This window comes from Delphinapterus leucas, chromosome 18 (genome assembly GCF_059928025.1).
Source record: "Delphinapterus leucas isolate spDelLeu-1000000601 "Yukka" chromosome 18, BTC_Dleu_Yukka2, whole genome shotgun sequence".
NCBI lineage: Eukaryota > Metazoa > Chordata > Mammalia > Artiodactyla > Monodontidae > Delphinapterus > Delphinapterus leucas.
The window spans coordinates 10277679-10304186 of record NC_143146.1 but is presented as its reverse complement, the minus strand read 5'-3'; the positions used below and the strand labels follow the sequence as shown (position 1 = coordinate 10304186).

The following is a 26508-nucleotide window of genomic DNA, read 5'->3' as shown; positions in this document are numbered from 1 at the left end:
ATCAGAGAATCATACCGTGAAGCCCTAATTATAATGTAGTGGCACGGAAGCTACACTTCCACTCAGAGAACTGGGTTCAGGTCCTCTGATTCTGGCTTGTGTGTGAATTTAGGCAGGTCTCTTCATCTCTCGGTTTCCATTTCTCTCTGTCTCTGTCTCTCTCTCTCTCTGTCTCTCGTTTTTTATCCTTTGAGAAAATGAGGGTTAAACCAGAGGATCTTGAAGGACCTTCTCTTTCTGGCTTGCAGGCTCTAGGACTCTGAGGGGTCAGCTTTTGTCTGTGTGAGGAGTGCGAGTGTGTGCACACGTACACATGTATATGTGTGTGTGTGTGTGTGTGTGTGTGTGTGCAAGCATGTCCAAGGGTCCGTCATGGTCAAGGCTGAATTTTAGGGAGGTTAACCTGACCCTTGAGAGTAGGCTGACCTGGAGTGAGATGAGACTGGAAACAGGGTTACCTGAACTGAAATTACCAACTAAAATAAACTTTAGTGATGCGCTTACCAGGAGGGCAAAGTGAAGTACCACCCAGACAACGCCGAGTGACGTCACCAGAAGATCGTACCTATTTCTTCTGCTTTGCCAGAAGCCGGCAGGTGACATCGCTATGATCTTCATTGTAACCTGGGGAAAAACAATGAAGACAATGAACTGAGGCTGAGTGTTCAGCATATATTTAAATGTACTAACCTGAGGCACATTACTTTTTTAAAGGATGTAGAAACCAAAGAGAAAAATTTATTACTGATGTGTCTGTGTATATATGTAAATCTATATTCTCCACACTCTTTTCTCCTTTTTCTACGACTAGTTCTGATAGCAAGACGTTTTTCTTCCTCAAGTAAAAGACCATAGATTTTGGGAAACATCAACCGGTACAGGGTAAAATAAAAATCTGCTTGCATTTCCAAGAAGATGGCACTGGAAAGCAATGTGACGTGGACCACATATTAAAATAATCTTGTCTGGGCCAACTCCCTCTGCCACCACATTGTAATTTGAGTCCCTGAATTACAGTGGTTTGTGCCGTTTGCTGTAAATATTTGAACTCACATAACTAGACAGGCCAACATTCAGATACAACGTCAACAGCAGTTAGTAATTCTTGCAGTTGGAAAAATGGAAATATAAAGTGAAGTCTTTGTTCAAGCGAAGCAGAACAGCCTGAAAAGGAAATATACTAAGAGCATTCTGTTCCCCAAAGAGGACTTCAAAAGCAACGGAACGCGGAGGTGAAAGGAAGTGCCATGGAAGAAGGACGCTGTTTTGCTTTAAAATGTGCACTGCAGCCCCCAGCACCAGTTGACTCATTACTGTACCTCTAGAACAAAGATGAACGTGAAAACGACCGACATGGTTGCCAAAGGAACAGTCACTGGGTCCTCGACGTCCCACTGTAAGAGAAACAGCACACACGTCTGTGCCTGCATTCCATCAACACGGAAAGACTTTCCCCTCTTCCACCCATCTGAACATGATTGTGAATTTAAATTTTTTATAAATGTAGACTGTGAGTGGACATGGCTGCCTGCAATGTTCTTGGACCCACCAATGAATAAAAAATTCATTCCCAGAGTGTTAGGGTGAAATAGAGTACCTTGACGGACAGCAACACCGACTGGGCCAGGACGAGTAATGCAATTGTCCTCTTAAAAAATGGATGCTGGGTTATGTCATACATCTTAGCTCTAAAACCATCATTATCTGAAAAGAAAGGTTTAGGCAAGGGCATTTTAGACATCGGTCACATTTACGTTCTTGCCTTTCATTTTCTTTAATGCTCGTCTTAAAACCCATTACATTTTTTTTTTCTCCTACAGTTCAATCTACTGTGAAGTGTCTTGCAGGAATGGCTGGGTCTGAATATTTAAAACAACGGTGCATGACACCGTCTGCACTGGAAGGAGATTCGCATCATTCAGTTTCTGTCAGTTTAATACATTTCACTCAGATGTTTAAAAGGCAAGCACAAATATATTTATTTAACAATTCATTTTTTCATTAAGGCTTATCCTGAGAGCACAGAAGCACGGCCTTTGGGTGGTTGATTTTAATAGCCTATGGAGAGATCTGTAGTTTGGAGCCTGTTTTTATATTAACTTCTGCACAATCGCCTAGTGGCCTCATGATGATTATTTTAATTGAAATCTTAGACTCCTGGGGAATCATGAACACTAGTGCCCAACATGAATAAAATCAGAGCATCTTTGATACCCGGGCGAGGTGGCAGATGAAGAGGCTGTGCTATCTTCAGGCGGCTCTTCAAATCTTCCCATCTTCTCTGATCTACAGTCAGCAGAGCCGTCCCCTTAATAAACAAAGGAAAACAGAGAAAGACCTTTTGTCATGTGCTCCACACCAAGGACATCGCAAATGCGCTGCTGACACAAACAAGATTAATGTGGGTTTAAAACAAAGATATTCTTCCTATACCATGGTGGTTCGATAAACAGGGTCAGAATTCTCAAACGTGGTCTTGAGAGAAGTTCCAGAAAAGAGGGCCGGGGGTTCAGAGAAGATTCAGCAGCCTTCAGTTGGCATCTTTGAACATGTATAATATTCAGGTTTGGGAAAATCTAAAGAAGGTTTTCTGTATGATTAGATTTTCTAAAAGAGATACTCTCTAACAGTGGTTAGTTTCCTTTCATAGTAGAAAAAGCTGCAGCAAAATGATAGCTTATCAGTGCTGCTGCTTCTGGTTAAGGCTATTGTGTCTTTTTAGAAATCATTCTGTTACATGCAATTGTGAAACTATTTTTAAGTGGTATGAGGTCAGAGAATTGCATATTTAAGAAATTTGTGCTGTGACAATCGGTTAAATGAGATCAGATATTCTTTGTTATATAATAGAGCACATCATTAAAATGCACTTGAATATATTACATTACATTTCATTACATTATATTACAAAGGCAGAAATATAATTTAAGAAACTGGGGAAGAAACCACCTCCCCTCTCCCATCCTGCCTTTCCTGACACAGAGCTAACTATCTTTCAGGGGAATGTCTTCCTCACTATGTTTTCAGACTTTGGCTGCTTATGTATATATAAATATACAAGAATGTGTTTGTTTTTAAATTTATAAATTTCTGTAATGGTATCCAACATGTGGGAATTTACGCAGTTTGTTTTTTACTATATATTTTTTTTTGGCTGCGCCCCACGTCTTGCAGGATTTTAGTTCCTCTACCGGGGATCAAACCCAGACCCCTGCAGTGGAAGCACAGAGTCCTAACCACTGGACCGCCAGGGAAGTCCCCAGTTTGTTTTTATCTTCATTGAAAATTACATTTTCCATACAACTAGATACTAGATCTGATTCGTTTATTTGAACTGATCACACAGTATCCCACTGTACAAATATATCAGAAGTTATCATTTTAGGTTTATGGACTATAAATAATGCTGCAGTAAACCCACGGGTACTGTCTCACGGTAAACATCTTGCTCTGTGGTAAATCTCTAGGAAAGGAACTGCTGGGGTCTCAGAGTTTACACATTTCCACACTTACCAGAGATTTCCAAGGTGCTATCCAAAGAGCAATAACCAAGAAAATTGGTTTCATTCTACAAGTGTTCCCATTTCCTTATATTCTTGCCAATACTTGACTTTATCAGACATTTTAATTTGGTCATTTGATGGGTGTGAAACGTATCTGATTTAGTTTTAATATTAATGAGACGAAACATTTTCAGTGCATATATAAGGTGATTCCTGTGTGTTCCTTTGTAAATTGCCTGTTCATATTCTTTGCTCATTTTTGTATTTGGATATTTACTTTTTGATGTTTTGTAGAGATTCTTAATATATTCTGGATACTAATATTTTGTCAGTTATGTGAGTTGTAAGTATTTAGTCTTAGCTTGCTTCTTTTTTTTTTAAATTTTGCTTAGTGTGTCTTTTATCATTCAGAAACTTTTCCTTTTAATGTAATCTGACTTATAAATTTTTTTCTTTATGGATTTCACTTTGTGGTTAATGTCAAGAACTCTACAACTACTCCAGGGTTAAAAGCACATTCTCCATGGTTTAAAAATGGTTTAAAATTTGCTTTTCATAGCTGGGTCTTTCATTCATCTGGAATTTATTCTTGAGTATGGTGTAAGGTAGAAATGTCAGTTTAATTTCTGAGACCTAGACAATCAATTAATTATCCCAGCACCACTATGGATGGTCTCAGTTTCTCCACTGACTTGTTGTGCTACTTCTGCTTCATATACACATGGGTCCCTCCTAGGGCTTTCTGTTCTATTCTGTAAGCCTAACTTTCTATCCCTGTAACAATTATGGCACTATTATACTTACCATAGCTTGTTTTTCCACATTTTTGTTCATGCTCACCCCCGTAAGAGTCTTATCAATCTAATTTATTTCAACAAACCAGTTTTTCTCACTCTTGAGCTTTTCTATAAGTTACTTTGTTTTCTATATCACTAATTTTCCATTCTTTTATCTTTGTTATTTTCTTCCTCCCATTTTCTTCTATTTCACTTTGTTGCTCTGATTATAATTTATTGATTTGTGTATTTGGCATGTTAATCATCACTATTTGATTATTCTCTAACATATACAATTAAAAGCTATAAGTTTCCATCTAATTACTGATTTATCTATACCTTGTGAGTTTTAATGTGATTTTTATAAATGATTTATCTAAATGCTTTGTGATTTTCTATTCTGATTTCTTCTGTAACTCAAAAATTACTTAGAATGCAGTCTTAATATTTCCAAATTATGGGGAATTTTTTGCTATGTTTTAAAATTTTGATAGAGAACATGTTGTGTACATTATCAATTCTTTGGTAATTATTGTTTTATGACTTTGTAGATGATACATTTTGTACTTGATACATTTTGTACTTGAAAGTAATACACAGTCTCAAATTGTCAGAGACCTTTATATGTCCATTGGACCAAACGTCTTCATTGTGTCAAATCTAACATGTTCTTTTTGTTTTGATTTATGAGTTTCTTAGAGAAATACATTACTATCTATCTTTCATCGGATTTTGGATTTGCTAGCTTTTTAAAATAATTTGGTTAAATATTGCTTTGTGGGCTTCCCTGATGGCACAGTGGTTGAGAGTCTGCCTGCCGATGGAGGGGACACGGGTTCGTGCCCCAGTCCGGGAAGATCCCACATGCCGTGGAGCAGCTAGGCCTGTGAGCCATGGCTGCTGAGCCTGCGCGTCCGGAGCCTGTGCTCCGCAACGGGAGAGGCCACAGCAGGGAGAGGCCCGCGTACCGCAAAAAAAAAAGAAAAAAAAAAAAAATTCTGAGTTCACCTACTGAGTTACACAGAAGCAACCAATTTACACTTAGTGAAAGGCATATTACCTGCAATCAGTGCATCGGTTTCAGCTACTGTATTTTAATAACTTGCTGCACATCCTTTCAATTTGAACAATAGGAGATGCGTTTTTCAGTCCTCGGCAAATTAATGACACCATTACCAAAAGAGGAAATTTAGCAAGAGAATTGTGCTCTGAAATAATGTGCCTGAAAGGCAGCAATGAGGTAGCCTGTAAAATAGTTATAGAGATTATTTACACCGGTCACTTTACAGTTTAATGCGACTTCACGCCGTGTGTGGAAAAGGGAACTCAAAATGAGCGGCTAGGAAAGAATAAACGCTGCGGAATTCAAACCAAGAATTCTTACCTTGTTTTCATTGAAATTAGCAATAACTACTCCAACAAAAAGGGTCAGTCCAATCATGCAACCCAGGAATACGAAAACATGAATATAGATTCCATGCATCTGTATAAATGAAAAATACGGTTATTCATCAAAGCCAATGAAAGCAGCTGTGGTAACATTCAAAGGATTCCAGTGCGTGCTTACCGGACCCACACGATGAATAATAACATCCCTCACTTCCACCCAGCCTTTCAAGGAGAGAACTTCAAACAATGCCAGCATAGCATTGCCCACATTGTCAAAATTAAAGTTCCGAGGATTCGCCCTGCAAGTCAGAAAGAGGAATGTTCCGTGGAATTCCAGTGAGAAGCACCCTAAGGCAATATCTATAACTCTTTCCAATCTTGGTTGCAAAGTATAGGCACTTGGAAGGTAGGTTCGATGGCATTTGTTTGCGAACTCATAAGAATGCATCAATGTGTTAGAATTTATTAATTATGCAGTTAATTATTAGGCAATGATGGGGTGTTCTCAATCGAAAACAATAAAATGCTATGTCCCTCGACTTCTAGCTCCAGAGGTTCTGCAATGTTTCTGGCTGGTCCTGATTAGTATACTGAGGACTTTCTGGTTAGAACTTGTGCATGAGATTCTTACAAAGGGGCCTTGGAGTTTGGATGTGAATTTTGAAATGGTTTTACATTAGAAAACCTTCCTAAAGGCATGAATTACAAATCCTGGTGTTAGTACAGAAAGTGTAAAATGAGTAGAATTTGGCCACTTAATTCTGTGTCATCACGTGAGCAGCATGCTGTGACCTAGTGATGCTTTAGAGGCTCCTGAGGTGACACATACCCTATGTGTCTCCAGATCACCCCCTCCCAGGTGGGTGTTTTTCTCTCATTAACTCCAAATGTTCTCAACAGTTACTTCTTGTAGACCCCAGTGTATAGTGTGCTGTCTACCGCACAGTTAACTCCTGAGTTCTAAAACATTTTGGACCCTCTATTTTTGGGGGGTCAGGGGATGTCTCATTTCTTATTTTTCTGATATGTGTATACTTTTTTCTTTCCACTAACATCTTTCTACTACACTGCATCTCCCCTAGTCATTACAGGTCTTAGCTAACGTATTTGTTAACAGAAGAAGATTTCAGTTTTTTTTTTTTAATCCCCCTTTTCTGAGGCTATTTTAAATAACTAAAAGATTTAGACAACCACATGCTGGAAAAATCATGACTATCAACACATTTCCTGAATTTGATGACCTGAGCTCAGGATTATTGACTAAAGTAGGCCTACTGAAGCCTAGCTGAATTATATTTTGATAATTTTTTTTTCTTGCTAGCACATTTATCAAAAGTTAACCTTCACAGGAGGCAACATTCTAGGGGGAATCCAGTTTAGTATTCTTCTACCACCTTTTATGGTTTTCAAAACTAGAGACTATCATGAGATATACTTTTATAAGTTTTCTTTTTTTAACACTAAATATGTGGGAATCTAATAAGAAAACATAAAACTGAGACTGACTTATTTTTAAAGGTTTAAAGCTGATTGGTAGAAATGTTTTCTATATAGTAAAAAAGCCCCAGTCAGAAATTAATATTTAGGGATTCTGATTTATATTTTTTAAGTATGAAAGACAAGCATATTCTCTTGTATTTTTCCAACAATCTTTCCTTTTGGGGGTTTCAATTAAATTTAATATATTTTACAGCAGACAGACTCTGTAAGGATTCTACAGATGCCACAATTTTCTTGAATAAGGATTTTTTTTTAAACCAAGTGAGTCAGCTCTCAGATCTGATGTTGAACTTTCTTACCCATCCATTTTCTTTATGTAAAAGTGCTTTTTTTAGCTGAATTTGCAGCAACCCAAACTATTCTCATGTTACACATCCTTTAGAGGTTAGAATATGTTAAAATACACTTTCAGGCTAAAGCCAGAAAAGTAAAATGAAGAATCATAGACTTAAATTGCTGGAAGAATATACCACATTAAAAGTCTCAGTTTTAATCATATTGGATATGTTTATGCTTTGTTCATGATACTAAAATTGGAAAGTCTGAAACTTTACCAATAACTACAGAGGACTTCAACAAATCCCAAACACAGTCCATTACTGTCATTTTTCCTGTTGTCCTCCCTTGATCTGGAAGGCTATTTAAATATTATCTTTTCTGGTTAATTTTTAAAAGATTACAACATTGTCTATCCAATTCAGAAAAATGAAGAATCAGTTCTGACCTCACAATCTGAGTTTTCTACCTCCCAGTGACAAGTGCTCCAGGGACCCCAGGTCATGATAAGGAGAGCTGCTTCTCCTCTGGGAAGATGGGGGTGCCATGGAGGAGAGGAATCTAGCCTCTGCCCTGGGATGTGGAAATGCAGGGGATAACATGGGCCAAAATGGTACCCTGTATCTTACACAGCTCTGCCATCTAAAGAAATCAGAAACTAGTACTTCCTGGAATGCAGACTGCTTTTTGCCTCGCTCTTTGGTAATAGCAATTTGAGTTTCCACAGCCTGCAACAATCTTAACCTCTGCCTCGCCCCTCACTCCCACCTGCCCATGGCTCCTCCCCCTTTCACCTGCCTAATTCCTATTCACCCTTCAAGAGTTAACTGGGTGTCTTCTCCTCTAGGTCCTTCTCCCTGGTCCAGTCATTGTTTGGATTAGCAGCCTCTGTCCTGCGTGTACCACTGAACCCTTTGCCTCTCCGTACCCTAGAATCAGAGGCTGATACATCATGGAGCAAAAGAAACTTAAAGGTAAGCCTCAGGGCCCCTCCCTGACACAGGTCCCTTCCAAGACTCAGGAAAGGGCCCAGGAGTGAGTTCATATAGTCAAATGTTTCTGTTAAACTTAAAAAAGCAAAGTAGTTTTATATCCTTTTTCTTAGAGAGTGTACCCAAATTGTTTGAGCCTTAGACTCAACAAAAAAAATCTGATCTCTTTCTGCCTAGAATGTATCGCAGTGTAATTTGAAATTACCTAGAGGTAAGCTTCTGGTGAGCTTCAAGTGAGCTTAGGGGCTTATTTATGTAGCATTAAAACTTCAGCATATTGTATTAAATTATTTTAAATTTTATTTTCTGTTCTCCATTGGACTTCTGGCTCTTAGGGGTCAGAGGCCATAGCTTGTTCCCAGTGACAGCATAATTCCTGGTGAAGAGTAAACACTTAGTAAATATATTTATTGTAAAACTGAATACTTTGTTGATTTCTCTCCCTTGCATTTCCTTTTCCTAAATCCCAGACCTCTGCTTAAGACAAAACACACAATATTTATAATATATGATATGTTTAATCCTTTTTACCAAGGTAATTTTTATCTCATCAAGTCTGAGTAATTTGGAGGAAAATGAATGTATTCATCTGAAGAGAGAATATAGAAGCCAGACTGTCCCCTGAATTAGCTAGTGCATATTTATGTCCTAATTATAATTATCATAGCATTCCTCTAGGCTAATTCCCAGATATAAGTTATTTTCTTAATCATAAATTAGTCAATATAAAATTACAAAAATTTCAGCTGCTAACTCTTGACGAGATTATTAGAGAAACAAAATGTGAAAATTATCATGGTTACAGTTGACATTTATTTGATGAAAGATTTATATTTCCCTAAAACTAACCCAAGTCACAATATTCTGAACAAATGGGAAAAGCTATTGTGATAACGTTCAAGTGATGTCCCTCTGTTTGCTTGTGCTTTTAAAATGTCATTGAACTTGAAGTCCTTAATAGCTTACATAAAACATTACATTTCAGTTAGCTGATTTAAAAATCTTAAGAGAGCTGGTTTTATGGAACAGGTTGAACGCCATAGGGTCCAACCGGAAACAGCTTACTCTCCTCCTAATGCTACCTTCCAGTGCATCCTACTTGCTTCCTGACACCTTGGGGAGAGCCCAGAGCTTTTCGGTATATAGCCAGCCTCATTCTAAAATGCCCACTGCATTCAAACCTGTACCAGGGTCTCACCCTCCACAGCTCAAGCCTGACCCGTGGTCTGAGGAGGGAAAAAGAGTGTCAGCCACTCTAGCCCACTCCTCCTCTTGGTGACTGCCTGGGTCTTACAAGAAGCGGTGGGATGCAGCTGGGGTTAGAGACGTCACATCTTGTGTGTCTGACTCCGCTGGACTGTGGCCATTGACGCTCTCTTCACAGCAGTTCCTTCACACAGTTCCTTCACGGAGCTCATTTAGGTGTTCCCAAGAAACACTCCATGTTTGAACAGCGTTTCTAGCTTCTATGAACTTGGCACTTGAGCATTTGTCCCACATACAGACGCTGGACGCACTTTGTTCCAGACACCCGGTAAGATGCCTGAGTCACCCTTCCTGGCCTCGTGCCTCCCTCGTCCTCCCCCCGACCTTGAGATGAGCCCTTTTCAGGGTGTGCTTTTCAAATACAAACCAACTAACCCAGAGTCCACCCCCCACCACCACCACCAATCACCTCCTCTATCAGGCTGTCACACTCTGGGCCACCATCCACCTGCCCGAATCACCCCAGTGCCAGGTACCAGACCACAATGGATGGCCTCTATGCTCTACAGCCCATTACAATTATTCAAACTAGCCATCCCTAAGTCCGCTTGCCCTGCCTCACCCGTTCCTTCCCAGGGAAACCACAGTAAAGGCTCTTGGCCCCAGCTCTCCCCACCTTTCTGCCTGCTGACCCACCCTGGTGCTTCCCCAGGTGGCCCCCCGTGGAGTGGCATGCCCCCTCCTCTTGGGAACGATGAGTAACAAACTCTTTTCAGTGGTAGTGCTCTCGATCTGTCGGCCTTACTGTACCTCACATTTTCTATGACTACACTCCCCAGCATGAGGATGCCCCAGTGTGCTCTTCCTGCTATGAGTGTAGCCTCTGGGTGATTCTCAGCTCCAACTCCTGGAAACGTTCCCACAGCTTCTTCCCATAGGGCACCCTGTCCCCAGCACACAGCCCTTTGCAGCAGGGTTCCAACAAGAAGGCTCAGGTCAGGTGGCCCTTGGCAGGGATGACGTGGCCCTCCAGAAGCAGATCATCCCGTCTTCCCAGATGGTGACGAGCGGCTTGCCCACAAGAGCCTCTCTTCTTGCCTTGTCAAACTCTGATATCAACTGGTCCTTCCAGGGGTCCTCGTAGGAAGAGGAGAAGCGCCATCCACCTTTCCCCATAGGGAAGGCGGCGTGACGCCATAGCACACTTTGCTCTTGACTTCATTCACTACCATGATGTTATCTTTGAATGCAGTGTTTTCTTTTACAGGAGCTGGGTGATGGATGATGTTTTAGTAAGTTCTGATGGGATTGGTTTAGTTGGCCTCTTTAGAATGTCAAGATACTTTAATCTCCCCTTGACCTCAACTTTGAGACTTTAGACAAAATTCCAAAAAATTTTGGAAAAAAAACCTGATGTCCTGATATAAGTAAATTATTTACGGTATAATAATGAGTTTTACTCTCACAACAAAATAAACATTTTATGCTTCTTTAATTTTTCATTGTAATGTAAATTAGACTGCTTTTCTAGTTAACACTGGGATAAAGATATTCCCATGTGTTATATACTTCTCTACCCATGCTCAAGCCTCACATCCAAAATTAATCTTTTTTCCACAGTTCTTTGGTATTAAAAGAAAACCAATATAAATTATATTGAATTGTTTATGAAAGTGAATTTCATATTAGAGAAATGCCAAAGCAGGTAAGAACGAGTCCTAAGGGTACAACTGGGTGAAATGCTATTCCTTTTAAAGAGTTTTGACATTTAGTAGAGAACATCAATTGTGACAAAAGCAGAGCAGTTTCTGTGGTTCACTCATTATTCTAAGAGGTAAAAATGAAATAAAAAGAAACATTAACGATTTAAAAGGACAAATGAAGTTGATGGAACACTCTGTGCATCAGTGAAGCAGACTGAGAGATTTCATTCATAGTCATTAGGGAAATGGTTGAGAAAGAAGGTACCAGATACTTCTGGCTTTGATGTAAATGCTTTGAAAACTTATTTAAAAAAAATTGTTTTAAAGAGGCAGTTAGATAAAATCAATGTGTTACTGATTATTCCCTTCCAGGATTTCAACAACAAAATCCTTCAATGTAAATGGGTTTTAAAATTGAAATAGTTTTATGATCTAGGCTTCTCTAAAATTGTTATGAGGACATCAGATCTTCCTTAAAGATATAAAGTCAGTATGAGTTTAGTTTTAATTTGATTAAAATTGTTAAAATTGTTAAAAATTGGTTTAAAAGTTGAATTAAGATTTGATTAAAAATTGATAGAAAATCTTTTTTCTTTTAAGCCTCACTAATTTTCTAAAAAATTTTTATTTATTTTTATTGAAGTATAGATAAGTTACAACGTTGTGTTAGTTTCAGGTATACAGCAAAGTGCTTCAGCTATATATATATACACACACACACACATATACATGCTTCAGTTATATATACATATATATATACACAGATATACATACATATGTATATGTATATATAAAAATTTTTTATATTTATATAAATTTATATATATATAAATTTTATATATATATAAATTCTTTTTCAGATTCTTTTCCATTATGGTTTATTACAGGATATTGAATGTAGTTTTCTGTGCTGTACAGTAGGATTTTATTTTTTATCTATTTTATATGTAGTAGTTTGTATCTGCTAATCCCATACTCCTAATTTATCCCCCCCATCCCCTTTCCCCTTTGGTAACCATAAGTTTGTTTTCTATATCTGTGAGCCTCTTCCTGATTTTTAAGTAAGTTCATTTGTATCAATTTTTTTTTAGATTCCACATATAAGCAATATATGATATTTGTCTTTGTCTGACTTACTTCACTTAGTATGATAATCTCTAGGTCCATTCATGTTGCTGCAAATGGCATTATTTCACTCTTTTTTTATAAGCCTCACTAATTTTTAAAGCTATGTGAGTCCAGATATATACTTTAAACTATTAGAAAAATACTGCAGTGATATTTCATTAGTTTCATGAAGCAACACTGGGACTCAGTGTACCGCTTCCTTATTTTATTTCTTTTGTTTTTGCATCCTATTGTAATTCAGTGCTTTGCCTTGCTAGCAGAACTACTTTTAGTTTCATGCCATATTATACTGCTTTAAAACCTTATACTATATATACTTATATAGAACATGGATGGACCATGAAGGCCCATTATGCTAAGTGAATAAGTCAGACAAAGACAAATACTGTATAATCTCACTTGTGTGTGTAATCTAAAAAAACAAAACAAAACAAAAACAAAAGCAAAACCCCTCCGACTAAACTCATAGAAAAAGAGATCAGATTTGTGTTTACCAGAGGTGGGGGGAGGAGAGGAAGTGGAGAAAGGTGGTCAAAGGTACAAACTTCCAGTTATAAGACAAATAAATACTAGGGATGTAATGTACAACATAGGGACTATAGTTAACACTGCTGTGTGATACACAGGAAAGCTGTTAAGAGAACAGTAAGAGTTCTCATCATGAGGAGAATTTTTTTTCTTTTCTTTCAACTGGATCTATATGAGGTGACGGATGTTAACTAAACCTATTGTGATAATCATTTTACAATATATGTAAATTGAACCATCATGCTGTTTGCCTTAAACTTATTCCGTGATGTATGGCAATTATTTCTCAATAAAACTGGGGAAAAACCCCTTATACTGACAAATATAGCATTTTTCAGGATATTTTTCTGATATGCTTACCAAACACGGGGCACCCAAAATCCAGGTTTTTTCTCTCCAGGTCTTAATTTTAAATTCAAGTTCTTGGACACACTTACATTAATTCTGAATATTCCATTACAATCTTCCTAAAACAGGAAAAAAAAAATAAAAGGAGGAGGAAAAGAACCTGGTCAGAAAATGAAGTCAGAAAAGATAAACAATAAGAAACATTTTTTACGTAGAATGACAGAGGTCTTTTATATAACAGCAGACATGTGCATAGCTACTCAGCAAATAGTAACAAAGACTTCAGAGATAAGCAGGTGAAAGTTGATGCTGAAAATGTTAGTGAGTGGGCAAAGGATATGAACTGACATTCCTCCAAGGGAGAGATACAAATAGCCAATGAGCACGTGAAAAGGTGCTCAGAATCATTAGTCATCAGGGAAATGCAAGTCAAAACCACAATGGGATACCATTTCCCACTCACTAAGAAGGCTCTCGTCAAGAAGTCAAATAGCAAACTTTGACGAGGATGTGCACAAATCTTAATCCTCATACTAGAATCCTCATACACTGCTAGTGGGAATGGAAAATGGCGCAGCCACTTTGGAAAATAGGGTGGCAGGTCCTTAAATAATTAGAGTAACCACAGGACACAGCAATTCTTCTCCTAGGTATCTACCCAAGAGAAATGAAACATATATTCACATGGAAATATGTACATGAATGTTTATATCATTATTATTATAAATAGCATTATTTACAATAGCTCAAAGGTGGAAACAATTCAAATGCCCATCAATCAACAAATACACAAACAAAATGTGGTCTATCCATACTGTGGAATATTATTCAGCCATAAAAATAATGAAGTACTGACACATGCTACAACATGGATGAACCTTGAAGATATTATGCTAAGTGAAAAAGCCATCCATCCAACACCACATATTATACGATTCCATCTGGAGACATGGCACCAACAACTGAAGCTTCATGGCCTTTAAATGTGAGCTGTGCCAAATGTTGGGGTATCTAGTTTCCCCTTTTCCTTGGGTTTGTCTCTTCTTTTATAAAGGTAAACTGAAGTATCCCCTTCATCCACATGACACGCTTGGCTTTGGCCTCTTATGTTAGGACTAGAAAAGAATCCGTCCAAATACAAAGACACGGGCCACTTCTCACTATGCCAATTTGTTTTGCAATTATTCTGCTTGTTCCTGATGCTCTTTTGATGGCTAAGTTTTCTTAGACTTTCCTTACGAGCTTCCCACACAGACCTCATTGTTCTGTGGAAAAGAATAAATGCCTCATGGCATCTGTATGTCTGTCCGTCCACCGTGTGCCCTCCGTCCCCTATACAAGTCATTACTCTTTAGCTTGGGCTGGGTATGAGCAGATAGATAGTGTAAAATCACAAGGCTCTTAGGCCATTATTACCCCCCCGAGTCATCCACTATTCCTACAAGGCTTCATCTTGAAACGTTGTTATTATCTTTCTGGCCTCTGTTCAGGGTGGACCTAAAATAACCCTTCTTTCCTTACATAAGCTTGTGGACTAATGCCTCAGCTCATTATTACTGCCTTCATTTAGCTCATTAGGTACAGCATGACCTTTATACCATGTTCCCTGCATGTCTTGTCAGGTTTATCAAAATTCCTGGAACCTCTGGGAAGGGGAGTTAAAGGAAGCAGCCACCCGGGCGATACCTTGATAGCGTAAGGTCTGCCCATCCTAAGTTTGTCTCTTCTGCTCTGCCTCTTCCTGAAAAATCTCATTATTAACATGACTGATAATGTATTTTGACTGGACAAAGATGTTACCTATATTTTCTAAAAAGTCGAGAGCTACTAAGGGGGACCTTTATAATTAGAAGCCTCAAAATGTAGAAATGTCATAGTAGTATAAAATTTATATTAGACAGCGATGTTTGCTAGAAATATGGGAATAAGTGTTTTAGTTCAGCTCTGGTAGCCCTTTTGGAAACATCCATTTTAATGAGACTTAAGCATTATTTTACCTGGGTGGAAGAGGAAATACTCTTGCTAGCTTATACATCAGCAGAACTGGGTTCACTCCATTAACCTACTTGTAATATCGGGCAGGATTCTAAGAGAATGGGACAGTGGGCGATGCAGCAGAGATTGGCTAATTATTAAACAAACCCCGCCCCCTTTGCTACAAAATACACCACGAAACTACACATCACGGTCTCACGTCAGTCTGGTGAGGCCACGCTCTTGCCAGTGGAATGTGGGATGAAGACAGATGTGTTGCTTCTAGGCTCTGCCTGTAGTCCTCTGAGAGAGAGATGGTTTTCTGTTCCTAACTGCCAGCTAAACAGAGAAGACTCTGAAGACAGCAAAGGCTAGGGACACAGGACAGAGGAGGCATGAGCCACTGGGTGGTCATTTGGAGGAGAGCTGCCTGAATTATTCAACATGCAATAAATATATTCATTTCATTACGTTCAGCTACTGACATATTGGGGCTGTTCCAGAAGCTACCCTCCTCTTATAACACCGGCCAAAGAAAGAGAAAGAAAAGAGTAGAGGGACTTCCCTGGCCGTCCAGTGGTTAGGACTTGGCACTTTCACTTCCGGGGCCTGGGTTCAATCCCCGGTCTGGGAACTAAGATCCCACAAGCCATGCAGTGCGGCCAAAAAAAAAAAAAGAATCGAAAGTATTCAAGCATGGTTCAAGCTTGAATCTTAGTTGTCTTCATGGGGGAGATTCTGGGCAGCTAAGAGCTAATGCAAGGCCCTGACTTCCTAACAGAGGAATGTGGAGTGGATAAGTCATACGAAGGGGTGTGGAAGTCAAACTCTGCCCTTTGTATTTTGGGGGAGCTGTTTGCTGATATGAGTCTCAGGTCACAGCAAAGGCAGGATTACGTTAGGGAAGACCTAAAGGGAAAGTTTGCACATGGAATCTTGGGTGACTATATGGAAGATGTCAACAGTGGCTTGACCTTGGAATAGGAGGGAGGAACAGGACTGTCTGAGATGTGTTTTAATCTTATAAACCTTTACCACCCAGAAGAGACACACTGCCTGCTTTAAGCAGAGGGAGTCCATGGGAAGAGTATTCTTAGAGTTCTGTTCTCAAAGCAGCCTCAGCAGATGGCTACCCAGGGATGGTAAATGTTCTTGATTTTCATCCCAAAAGACAAAGGATATCTTACCCTTCTAATAATGTTGGGATCATTGCACTTGGCCAGTTTTCCAGCAAAGAGCTGAACTCCAAAGCTTGCAAAAACAAGCATTAATGTCAGCAAAAGAATGGAGACCTGAAAGAAATGGGTGAGACAGCAATCTCTTGGTAAAAAATTATAAACAGTAGGTTTGGTTTGAGCAGTGATTATGAACAGGACTTTTAAGATAACATCGTATGAAATTCACAGTCTTTGGATGCTACCTTTTAACTTCTCCCCCACAGGTCATTCAATTAGCCTAGCTGGAATGTTAAAAGAAGGAAATTAACAACAGGTTTTGAATTTTTTTTTTTTTTTTTTTTTTTTTGCGGTTCGCGGGCCTCTCTCACTGTTGTGGCCTCTCCTGTTGCAGAGCACAGGCTCCGGACGCGCAGGCTCAGCGGCCATGGCTCACGGGCCCAGCCGCTCCACGACATGTGGGATCCTCCCGGACCGGGGCATGAACCCGTGTCCCCTGCATCGGCAGGCAGACTCTCAACCACTGCGCCACCAGGGAAGCCCGGGCTAAGGTGTTTTTGACATGACTTGGACTTTTCTGATTTTGAAATCAACACTTTGCTTTATTTTATTTAATGGAACAAAAGAAAAATGTTGAAATAATTCTCTTTCCCAAATTTTCTCAAAATGGATTCATGTGTCTGTTAGCAGAGCCTACGTAAGGGGGATAGTGGCTTTGCTTTCTTGCAAGCATGAGGGCTCAGGGCGTATCAAAGTGCCACACACAGAGGGTGTGAGATCAGAGCCTTGAGAAGCAAATCTGGTAATTGCCTTGTACTCCCTCTGCTGGATGACTATTTTGGTCTCAGCAGAGAAAAGTGGCCAAAATACTGAACAAACGATTGATCTCACTGGTTGAATAATCTAAACATATCTTTTAAAGATACTAAAATTACATAGAAACATCCTCTGAAGCAAGGCTCAAATAAATCATCTTCTGAATTCTATCAGGGCTCAAAGATGCATACACATTCATTGTCAGGTGCTATTCTGTTTTCCCTCAATTCCAGCTGTGGGAAAAGCCACAGTGTTATGGCTTCAGTGCAAAAAAAATATGGAATTTTATAAATTTATTTATTTTTGGCTGCATTGGGTCTTTGCTGCTGTGCATGGGCTTTCTCTAGTTGCGGCGAGCGGGGGCTACTCTTCATTGTGGTGTGCAGGCTTCTCATTGCGGTGGCTTCTCTTGTTGCGGAGCATGGGCTCTAGGCACGTGGGCTTCATTAGTTGTGGCACACGGACTCAGTAGTTGTGGCTTGCGGGCTCTAGAGCACAGGCTCAGTAGTTGTGGCACATGGGCTTAGCTGCTCTGTGGCATGTGGGATCTTCCTGGACCAGGGCTCGAACCCGTGTCCCCTGTGTTGGCAGGCGGATTCTTAACCACTGTGCCACCAGGGAAGTCCCCAAAATATGGAATTTTAAACAGAGCTTTAACAAAGTATTAGCAGGATACTAACACAACATTGTAAATCAACTATACTTCAATAAAATAAAAATTTTAAAAAGTATTAGCAGCTATATGCCTATAGTAACATAACAGCCTGTCTTTAAAACACCTTAGAATCAACTGCAACTATAGCTATCTTTTCACTATAGGTGTGTTTCTAGACAGCAAGATATAAAACTAGCTTAGTAAGTTAATTCATGTTTTCCATGCACAAGCAGAACTCATTAATAATAAAAAGAATCCTGTGATCACTCCTTTGTTATAAGCCAAAGATTCTTCTTTAACAGACTGTGAGCAAAGAGCCTCTTACTCATTGTTTTATCTGCAGCCCTGCTCTTAGAAGACCCTAAATCAATATTTGCCCAACTAAAAAGTATATTTTCTCCTCAGTCATATTTCTAAATGTTCATTACTGTATACTGAGGTAGGGTATACCTGTATGTTACAGTTTTGAAGAGTTGTTTTATGTTAACACTCCAAAGATCAAAGCCAAATTTTGTTCTATATGAATTTGGGAACATAGAAAATGAGATTACAAGCCTAAATGGGTTAATTCCTAATATTGTTTGTGAATTCGATGGTGTTGAAACGTCTTCTTAATTTCCAGATGGGGCAACTAAAACCCAGAGTATAAATTAGGGTCAAGAGTTAGGAATGGAAGTGTCAGAAAATTCTCTCTCTTTGGATTCTCCTTCCACTGTACTTTCCAGAAGGCTTCCCTTTAATTTACTAAAAATATTTGTTGAATTAAATATACCAATAAGCCAGAAGCATCCATGGGTGAAGTCTTTGAATCTGTGTTGTGTTTTGCTAGTACCTTTACAATCTTCTGGCAATAAACAAAATGGTACACTTAACCTTGACAAGCGAGACTCACTTTATCCCCTCATTTGCTACATTAAGAGCTCTACTCTGTGAACCAGGAGTAAAGGGTGGTGACTGTAATGTACCAGAAAAATTTCCTTGAAGCCGCTGAAAAGTTCCCGAACGACTTTCCTCATCTGAGGCACCAGCTTGAATATCCGCAGAGGTCGCAGGCAGCGGAGAACAAGTAAGAGCTGAGCTCCCGACTCCGCAGGCACGTTTTGAGGCATCCAACAAAGAAATATCAAGCTCACCTAGAGGGAAAAAATAATCTCTAGAATTTATGCAATTTATCCTCTGCTATCTACATTTTCTGTGAGCCAGCTGGCCACAAGTTTCCTTTAGCAAAGACTCCACATGTTATGTGGGGCAAGCATTCGCTGGGTGTACATGCAACTCATCTCTATGGACTTGATCCAGACCTGTGAGCAGCCCCAAAGGAAGTCATCAGGTGTTTGCAGGGGGTGTGAAATGGGGGTGCCCACACCGTGGGTGTGGGTACTCCAGTGCCTCCTGCCCCTTCTTTTAACATATATACTGGAGGCTCCGCAGAAGTCAGCAGGATTGAAATTCCTTTGATCAAGGATACTAAACCTCACACTGGACTGAATACTCGCTATTTTGTTAATGATCTGAACATGCTACATGTTAATGGTCACAATTCTCCTTGTTGTGTTGGAAAAGACACTGATTTTATGCCTTCTTGGACATATAGAAAGAAATTTCTTTGAGTCCCTTCCTATGGTTTCCCCGTTTAGTTTAAATAGATAGTTGAATGGTTGCCTTCTCTGGCCTGGTATTTTGTGTGTTGGAATTGGCATACTCTCTCTAGTTTGCTTTTAGTGATAAGCGGCTCATTGATCACTTATATAGTTTTTGTTTGTTTGTTTGTTTGTTTTTAGTGTAGGTGCCACAAGAATTGTGGTGTGCAAACTAGATTTGCTACCTTAGACCTCATTAATGTATGTCTTATGCATACAGGAATGTGGTTGATGTATTTGAACCATATCCACGAATATTTTTAATGCTTTTTATTTAGATTCTACATGCATGCCCTTTACTTGCCTATACTAAACTACTGCTCTCCTTAGGAACTCAGTTAATGGCACCTAAACCTCTGTGACTCACGTATCTCACTCTTGTACCAAGAAATGCAGGAGATTTTACAAAACCATTATATTTTATATTCAGGAAATAACTGAAGACTTACAAGATATATAAATATGTCCATGACTCCACCGAAGTCCCTGATGACAGCAGTTGGAGTGAAAAATAAGCCATCTGCCATAATCTTCAGATTAAGCTCAATGCTCATGAATATCACAAACACATACTCGGCAATCTGAAATGGGCAGAAGGCAGGTTGGTCACAATGAATGCAAAAATTGCAGGTCAGCGTTTCTCCGCTTAGCTGTGAGTTGAGATTCGGCAGAGTACCTGCAAAGTGGGTGCGTGCATGACTCTCCGGAAGGGGGATTCGAACATCATGGAAATGCAGGAGCAAATGGTTACGATAATCATGACCCAGTCCAGGTAAGTCACCAATCCCAGCAAATCACTGCCAAAGACCAGACAAAACTGAGAAACGCAAACACTCTAGGAAAGCTTGCTGAAAGTCAGAGACGATGCATCTGTGATTCTATAAACGTGACTGGCATTGTTTAAATGAATGGCCAATCGTCTATTTCACAGCACAATATAACAAGAAAATAAAGGGAATTTTTATATTTTTATGCAGCATAAAATAGTACATGGAAACTTCAGATGTGCATGGAAACAGAGTTTGTAATGCTTACTAAAGTTGATGGTACTTGGTATTTTTCACAGCTCCCGTGACCGGATCTGTTTTAGATCTGTAAGAGAGAACAAACATATAAACTCTGTGACACAGTATGCGTGTTATAACTCGGCACCATAGTACGTATAAACATCTCATCTACCTAAAATTTCTCTCACATCCTCTACAAAATGTCTGTTATGATATATGTTAACTGTATATGACTTTGGAAGGCAGAGAACATTAGATGAAAGAAGCAACTGATGCTTAGGAAAGCAAAGTTTACATTTTTCAAAATGCCTGATTTTAGAATTCATGACGCCATTCAACAATTTCTGACAAAGATATTACAAAATTAAATTTCGACTTCCATTTAAAAACATTCAAAGTCTTTGCCTTAGCAGTTTGGCGCTGTTCCTCATAATTATTTAATTAAATATCCATAAATTAAATAGAATTCTTCGCTCTGTATTTAATCGTGATCGTGTGGAGTAATTTATACAGAATTTCTTGGGGTGGGGATTTATAACTTTTACTTTCAGGAAGCCCATGACCAGTCTTCAAGAATTAACAATTAGATGTAAACATGGAGACAGCCAATGGGATAATTTCAGATGAAAAACCCAATTTGGGAACTGATCAAATCAACTCTACACTGCCAGCTTCTTCCTATTGATGCTTTGTGAAAACTCAGGGTTTAAATCATTATCACTCAGGTGCTTTAAACTGCGAAGGTCTTTCTAGAATAGCAGAAAGAACAGTAGACTGGCAGTCAGAGAGGGCCCTAGCTGGCATACTTGAGCAAAGCCCTTACCCTCGGCTGACCTAAATGCCCTCCTCTGTTGGAGAAGAGGGAACACAAATGACCCCAAATGGCTCCTGAGGTCTCCTCCAGCCCTGAGGGGTTAGGAGAATGTATTAGTTTCCTAGGGCTGCTGTAACAAAGGACTGCAGGCTGAGGGGCTTAAATAACAGAAACTTATTTTCTCCCAGTTCTGGAGGTGGACGTCTGAGTTGAAGGTGGCAGTAGGGTTGGCACCTCCTGAGGCTGTGAGGGAAGGATCTGCTCCAGGCCTCTCTCCTTGGTTTGTAGACAGCCGTCTTCACATTGTCCCTCCTTATAGCAGTCTGTGTCCAAGTTTCCTCATCTTATAAGGACACCAGTCATATAGGATTAGGGTGCACCTGAATGACCTCATTTTAATTTAATTACCTCTTTAAAGTCCTTATCTCCAAGTAAGGTCACATTCTAAGGGGCTGGGATTAGGGCTTCAACATCTGAATTTCTCTGGACGAGGGGGGCACAATTCAGCCCATAACATACAGTAATGCTCATACATATGCTACTAATGATGGTATCAGGGAAGGTACAACTACTGAATGGAACGTTTTCACACGTTCTCCAGACTCGTAACGTCTTCTGGATATTTACTCAGAGTTGTGCATGACAAGAATCCCACCTCCTCCACTGGTTGCCTGCTAAACTTGGCTTGGCTTGTCCCAAATGCAGCATCCCCTGGGCTGATCACCCTGACAGCCTCTCGCACATTTCTTCCACGTGGGGAGGGACAGGGTCACTGGCCAGTGGGTTTTCTTCTCATAAGAGTTGGTAATAGAAGCACTAGTCGACTTGATTTCTATTTTGCACTATTCTAGAATTATGGTATTTTGACCACAAAGAAACAGTGAGTCTAAAAGAAGATGTGGGCAGTGACCTCAGCTCTGTCATTTCATCTCCCCTTGGTTAACTGTCTCCAAAATAAAATATGGAGTTAACAACTCTGCTATAAACATCTTGGGCGCCTGTGGAACTGAACAAATAAGAATGGCTGTGAAGTGCTTCATAAACGTGTGTTTTCTATAAATGTTAACTACTTGCAACCTTTGTTTATTTCCCACCTGGTCGGCCGCTCAGCCAAGAGAAGCAGCATGGTCATTTAGCCCACGGTTTATTTGGTGACCCCATCAGGACGACACGATCCTTCTTCCTCGGATGACAACTCCCCCTGCTGTTTGCATGACTCAGGGCCAAACCCTTGGCTACAGTGGAGTCACTTACGCGTTGAATCGAGCTCGGACCACCACTCGGCAGAAGTTTCTGAACCTGTGCTCCCGACCCACGATGAACAGGGGCTTATCGAAGTACGGGTGGTTCTCCCTCAGCTCCTCTTCCTGCACTTTCCTGGACCAGGAAAATCGTGCGAGAGTTAGGCTAAGGGCACGTCTGCCTTCCCCAAACGAGAGCCTCAAAACACCGCCCTGCCCGTACCTTTTCATTTCTGCTTGCTCCTTTTTCTCCTGGATCATCTTTATTTCACTGTCTTCTCTTTGTGCATTTCTATATCTCACTGTATTGGAATGCTAGAAGTAAGATGAAAGGGGACACATCAACGTGGGAGATTTTTCTGACAGTCCTCCTCCGAAGATGACCATTAAAGAAAAAGGAAATAAATACTTTCTAAATACTTGAATGGCCACAGTTATCTTAGCAAGGATATTTTTTTTCCCTCAAAAGCGTATTTTTTTTCCAGTGAAAACATTTATTGAGAACCTATTATGTGCTATGCACTGTTGTAGTGCTGTGGATACGGCAAAAGGGGAAAAAGTGACAAAATCCCTGCTCTTGTGTGGCTAATGTTCTCATCAGGGGAGACAGATTAAAAATGAAATCAAAATAAATAAGAAAGTTAGAAGAGGTTTAGTGCTCTGGTTAAAAATAGGGGGATAGAGCAGCGGTCCTCAAACTTTTTGGCACCAGGGACTGGTTTTGTGGAAGACAATTTTTCCACAGACCCGGGGGATGCTTCAGGCAGTAATGCAAGCGATGGGGAGAGATGGGGAGCCATGGGGAGCAGCAGATGAAGCTTTGCTCGCTAGCCCGCCGCTCACCTCTTGCTGTGCGACAGGCTGAGGACGGGTGTTGCGGACCCCTGGGACACAGGACAGAGAGCACGAAGTCATAGCAGGTCTCGTTAAGGAGCTGTTCTTTGAGCAAAGACTAGGAGGATGCAGGTCACTGGACATTTGGAGAAATGTGTGCTTCTGGGGAGGGGTGGGTCTGTGTGTTCACAGGTTGAACACCCAGGACGCAGGGTGGGTGGAGGACAGGACAGAGAATAGGAAGAGCTGAGGCCAGCAGGATAGCGGAAGGTGGATCATTAGGATCTTGACTCTGGTTTTTACTCCATAGAACAGGAGTCCCCAACCCCCAGGCCACAGAACTGGTACCGGTCCGGGGCCTGTTAGGAACCAGGCTGCACAGCAGGAGGTGAGCGACGGACAAGCGAGCGAAGCTTCATCTGCCGCTCCCCATGGCTCCCCATCACTCCCCATGGCTCCCCATGGCTCTCCATCCCTCCCCTTGGCTCCCCATCCCTCGCCATGGCTCCCCATCCCTCCCCATGGCTCCCCATCACTCCCCATGGCTCCCCATGGCTCCCCATCCCTCCCATTGGCTCCCCATCCCTCCCCTTGGCTCCCCATCCCTCCCCTTGGCTCCCCATCCCTCCCTATGGCTCCCCATCCCTCCCCATGGCTCCCCATCCCTCCCCTTGGCTCCCCATCACTCCCCATGGCTCCCCATCCCTCCCCATGGCTCCCCATCCCTCCCCTTGGCTCCCCATCGCTCCCCATGGCTCCCCATCCCTCCCCATGGCTCCCCATCCCTCCCCATGGCTCCCCATCCTTCCCCTTGGCTCCCCATCGCTCCCCATCCCTCCCCATGGCTCCCCATCCCTCCCCATGGCTCCCCATCCCTCCCCATGGCTCCCCATCACTCCCCATGGCTCCCCATTGCCTGCATCACTGCCTGAAGCATCCCCCACCACACCCCACACCACCACCCCCCGTCCGTGGAAAAACTGTCTTCCATGAAATCCGTCCCTGGTGCCAAAAAGGTTGGGGACCGCTGCCGTAGAAGATGGAGAACGATTGTTCAACTAACTGGATTGATTTTATAGAAAAGCATTCCTTGGATGTAATGATCTGTATCTTCTATCATTTGGAATAAGTGACAAAGATAAAGCTCCCTATTTTATTTTTTGTTTGTTTTTTTGCGGTACGCGGGCCTCTCACTGTTGTGGCCTCTCCTGCCGCGGAGCACAGGCTCCAGACGTGCAGGCTCAGCGGCCATGGCTCACGGGCCCAGCCGCTCCGCGGCATGTGGGATCCTCCCGGACCAGGGCACGAACCCATGTCCCCCGCATCGGCAGGCAGACTCCCAACCACTGCGCCACCAGGGAAGCCCTAAAGCTCCCTATTTTAAATGGCTTCTATTCTGGAGGAAAAGACACTAGGACAGATCTCTTATGAAATTAGCAGAACCCCGTGACCTTTTGCTATGGAGAAGACGAGGTATGGATTTTCGTTATATGTCTATGTAGAAAATACAATAAAAAGTCTTTAAAGAAGAATTAAGCCTCTGGAATAGAGACTATTCAAATTGGGCCTTTTGTTGCGTATTTTTAAACACACATTTTCAAAGCCATTTTCTAATTTGATGCTTAAGTAGACCATACATTTCTGTGGAGTCTCACTGAAGGAAAGCGCTTTGAACTAGTGATTTTTCTTTGTAGTACAGAGCAAACCTGCCACAGCAATGAAGAGATGATGGAAACGAAATCATACCCAGAAAGGATTGTACTGATAGTATTTATCTGCTTGCTTACTGTTCGTATCTTTCACTAGAAGGTAAGCTCCTACAGGGCAGGGATTCTGTCTTGTTTCCCTGCTACTTTTCATCCCTTAGAACAGGACCTGGCACATCATAAGTAGTTGATAAATATTTTACTGTGTCAGTTAATGAATAGATGAATGACCTAGAGTTGAAAAGCAAAGAAATTCTTGGGAAATCTTGTGCAGTCTTTGACAGAAAAATTCCTCTAGAAATAAAATTTTATTTCCCAGTATGTTAACCCTGAAATGATAGACACTGGACCTGTATTTGGAAATTAGTAAATATTTAAAGTTACGGATGTGATTCATTGCCATAAAATGCTTTAAATGTCTTTAATTTCAGTCAAATGCGTCTGATATTTCACTTTTGTGTTACTATCTAAACGAAGACATGTGCTTTGCAGGATGTCCAGATCTTTCTACGGTTTATGGTCACTTTTCTGTATTTCAACCATTTAAATACGTTTTCACAATCACACTTCCAAAATCCAAAGCATTGCTTAGAACTTACATCTTGAGTCAGAGTTTCAAGAGACTTCCCCCTGCTGATCCTCTGGCTGTTTGATCCGTGTCTTAGTGACCTAAAACAATCACAACCAACTGATCAATACATCTCGAGACCAAATTTGGACTTTTAAGCAATGACCATCATAAAAATGAAATAAAATAACTCCTGATAGCATCACAAATGCTTAATATTTCTTTTTATAGCAAAAGTTATAGTCTATCCACCTGCCTTTGATCTCATCTAACAAAATTCAGAATTTTTCCTTCTGATCTTAAAAGTGAGAATTTGGCTATCATCACCAAGGGAAGGGTTTTTGAAAGATGTTTTGATTCTTTGAATCTCATTGTGAGTTTTATTACTGTTGCCATTAGCAAACAGAACTCAGCTCTTCACCCGGGCCTGCCTCCTGACCAGGGGTCAGTGATGCTTCCTGTAAAACTCCTTTCCTTCGTTTCTCTGCAGCCTTGTCTTCCGGTGTATTTACCTGCGCTCTTGGCGGATATGGTGCTGCACACTGAGAATTGACCTTTCCTTCGCTGGCTGCCCCTCAAATGATCCGCTCAGCATGCGCTGTCGAGTGCAAGCTCTAGAAAAGAAAAAGGAGCCGCAGATAAATGCCTGATTTGTACACTTGGGATGAATAATGCATAACTGCTCATTATTCTTCTTATTCTTAAGGAAACACCAATGATAAGACAAAG

General features: G+C 40.7%; 1 protein-coding gene across 1 annotated transcript in view; it reads right to left on the bottom strand.

Annotated features, from left to right (window-relative positions):
- Positions 1–26508, bottom strand: part of NALCN (sodium leak channel, non-selective) — a 279093-nt gene that overhangs the window by 22530 nt on the left and 230055 nt on the right. Inside the window, exons 18-33 of the mRNA XM_089899398.1 lie at positions 26292–26393; positions 25811–25880; positions 22895–22986; positions 22685–22807; positions 20645–20701; positions 20286–20406; positions 20059–20190; positions 18935–19102; positions 16511–16615; positions 13362–13468; positions 5847–5967; positions 5664–5762; positions 2215–2308; positions 1598–1704; positions 1320–1394; positions 505–624 (exon numbers count right to left, since the gene is read on the bottom strand). Coding sequence (XP_089755524.1) covers positions 505–624; positions 1320–1394; positions 1598–1704; positions 2215–2308; positions 5664–5762; positions 5847–5967; positions 13362–13468; positions 16511–16615; positions 18935–19102; positions 20059–20190; positions 20286–20406; positions 20645–20701; positions 22685–22807; positions 22895–22986; positions 25811–25880; positions 26292–26393 — 1693 coding nt within the window. The remainder of the gene's footprint in view (positions 1–504; positions 625–1319; positions 1395–1597; positions 1705–2214; positions 2309–5663; positions 5763–5846; positions 5968–13361; positions 13469–16510; positions 16616–18934; positions 19103–20058; positions 20191–20285; positions 20407–20644; positions 20702–22684; positions 22808–22894; positions 22987–25810; positions 25881–26291; positions 26394–26508) is intronic.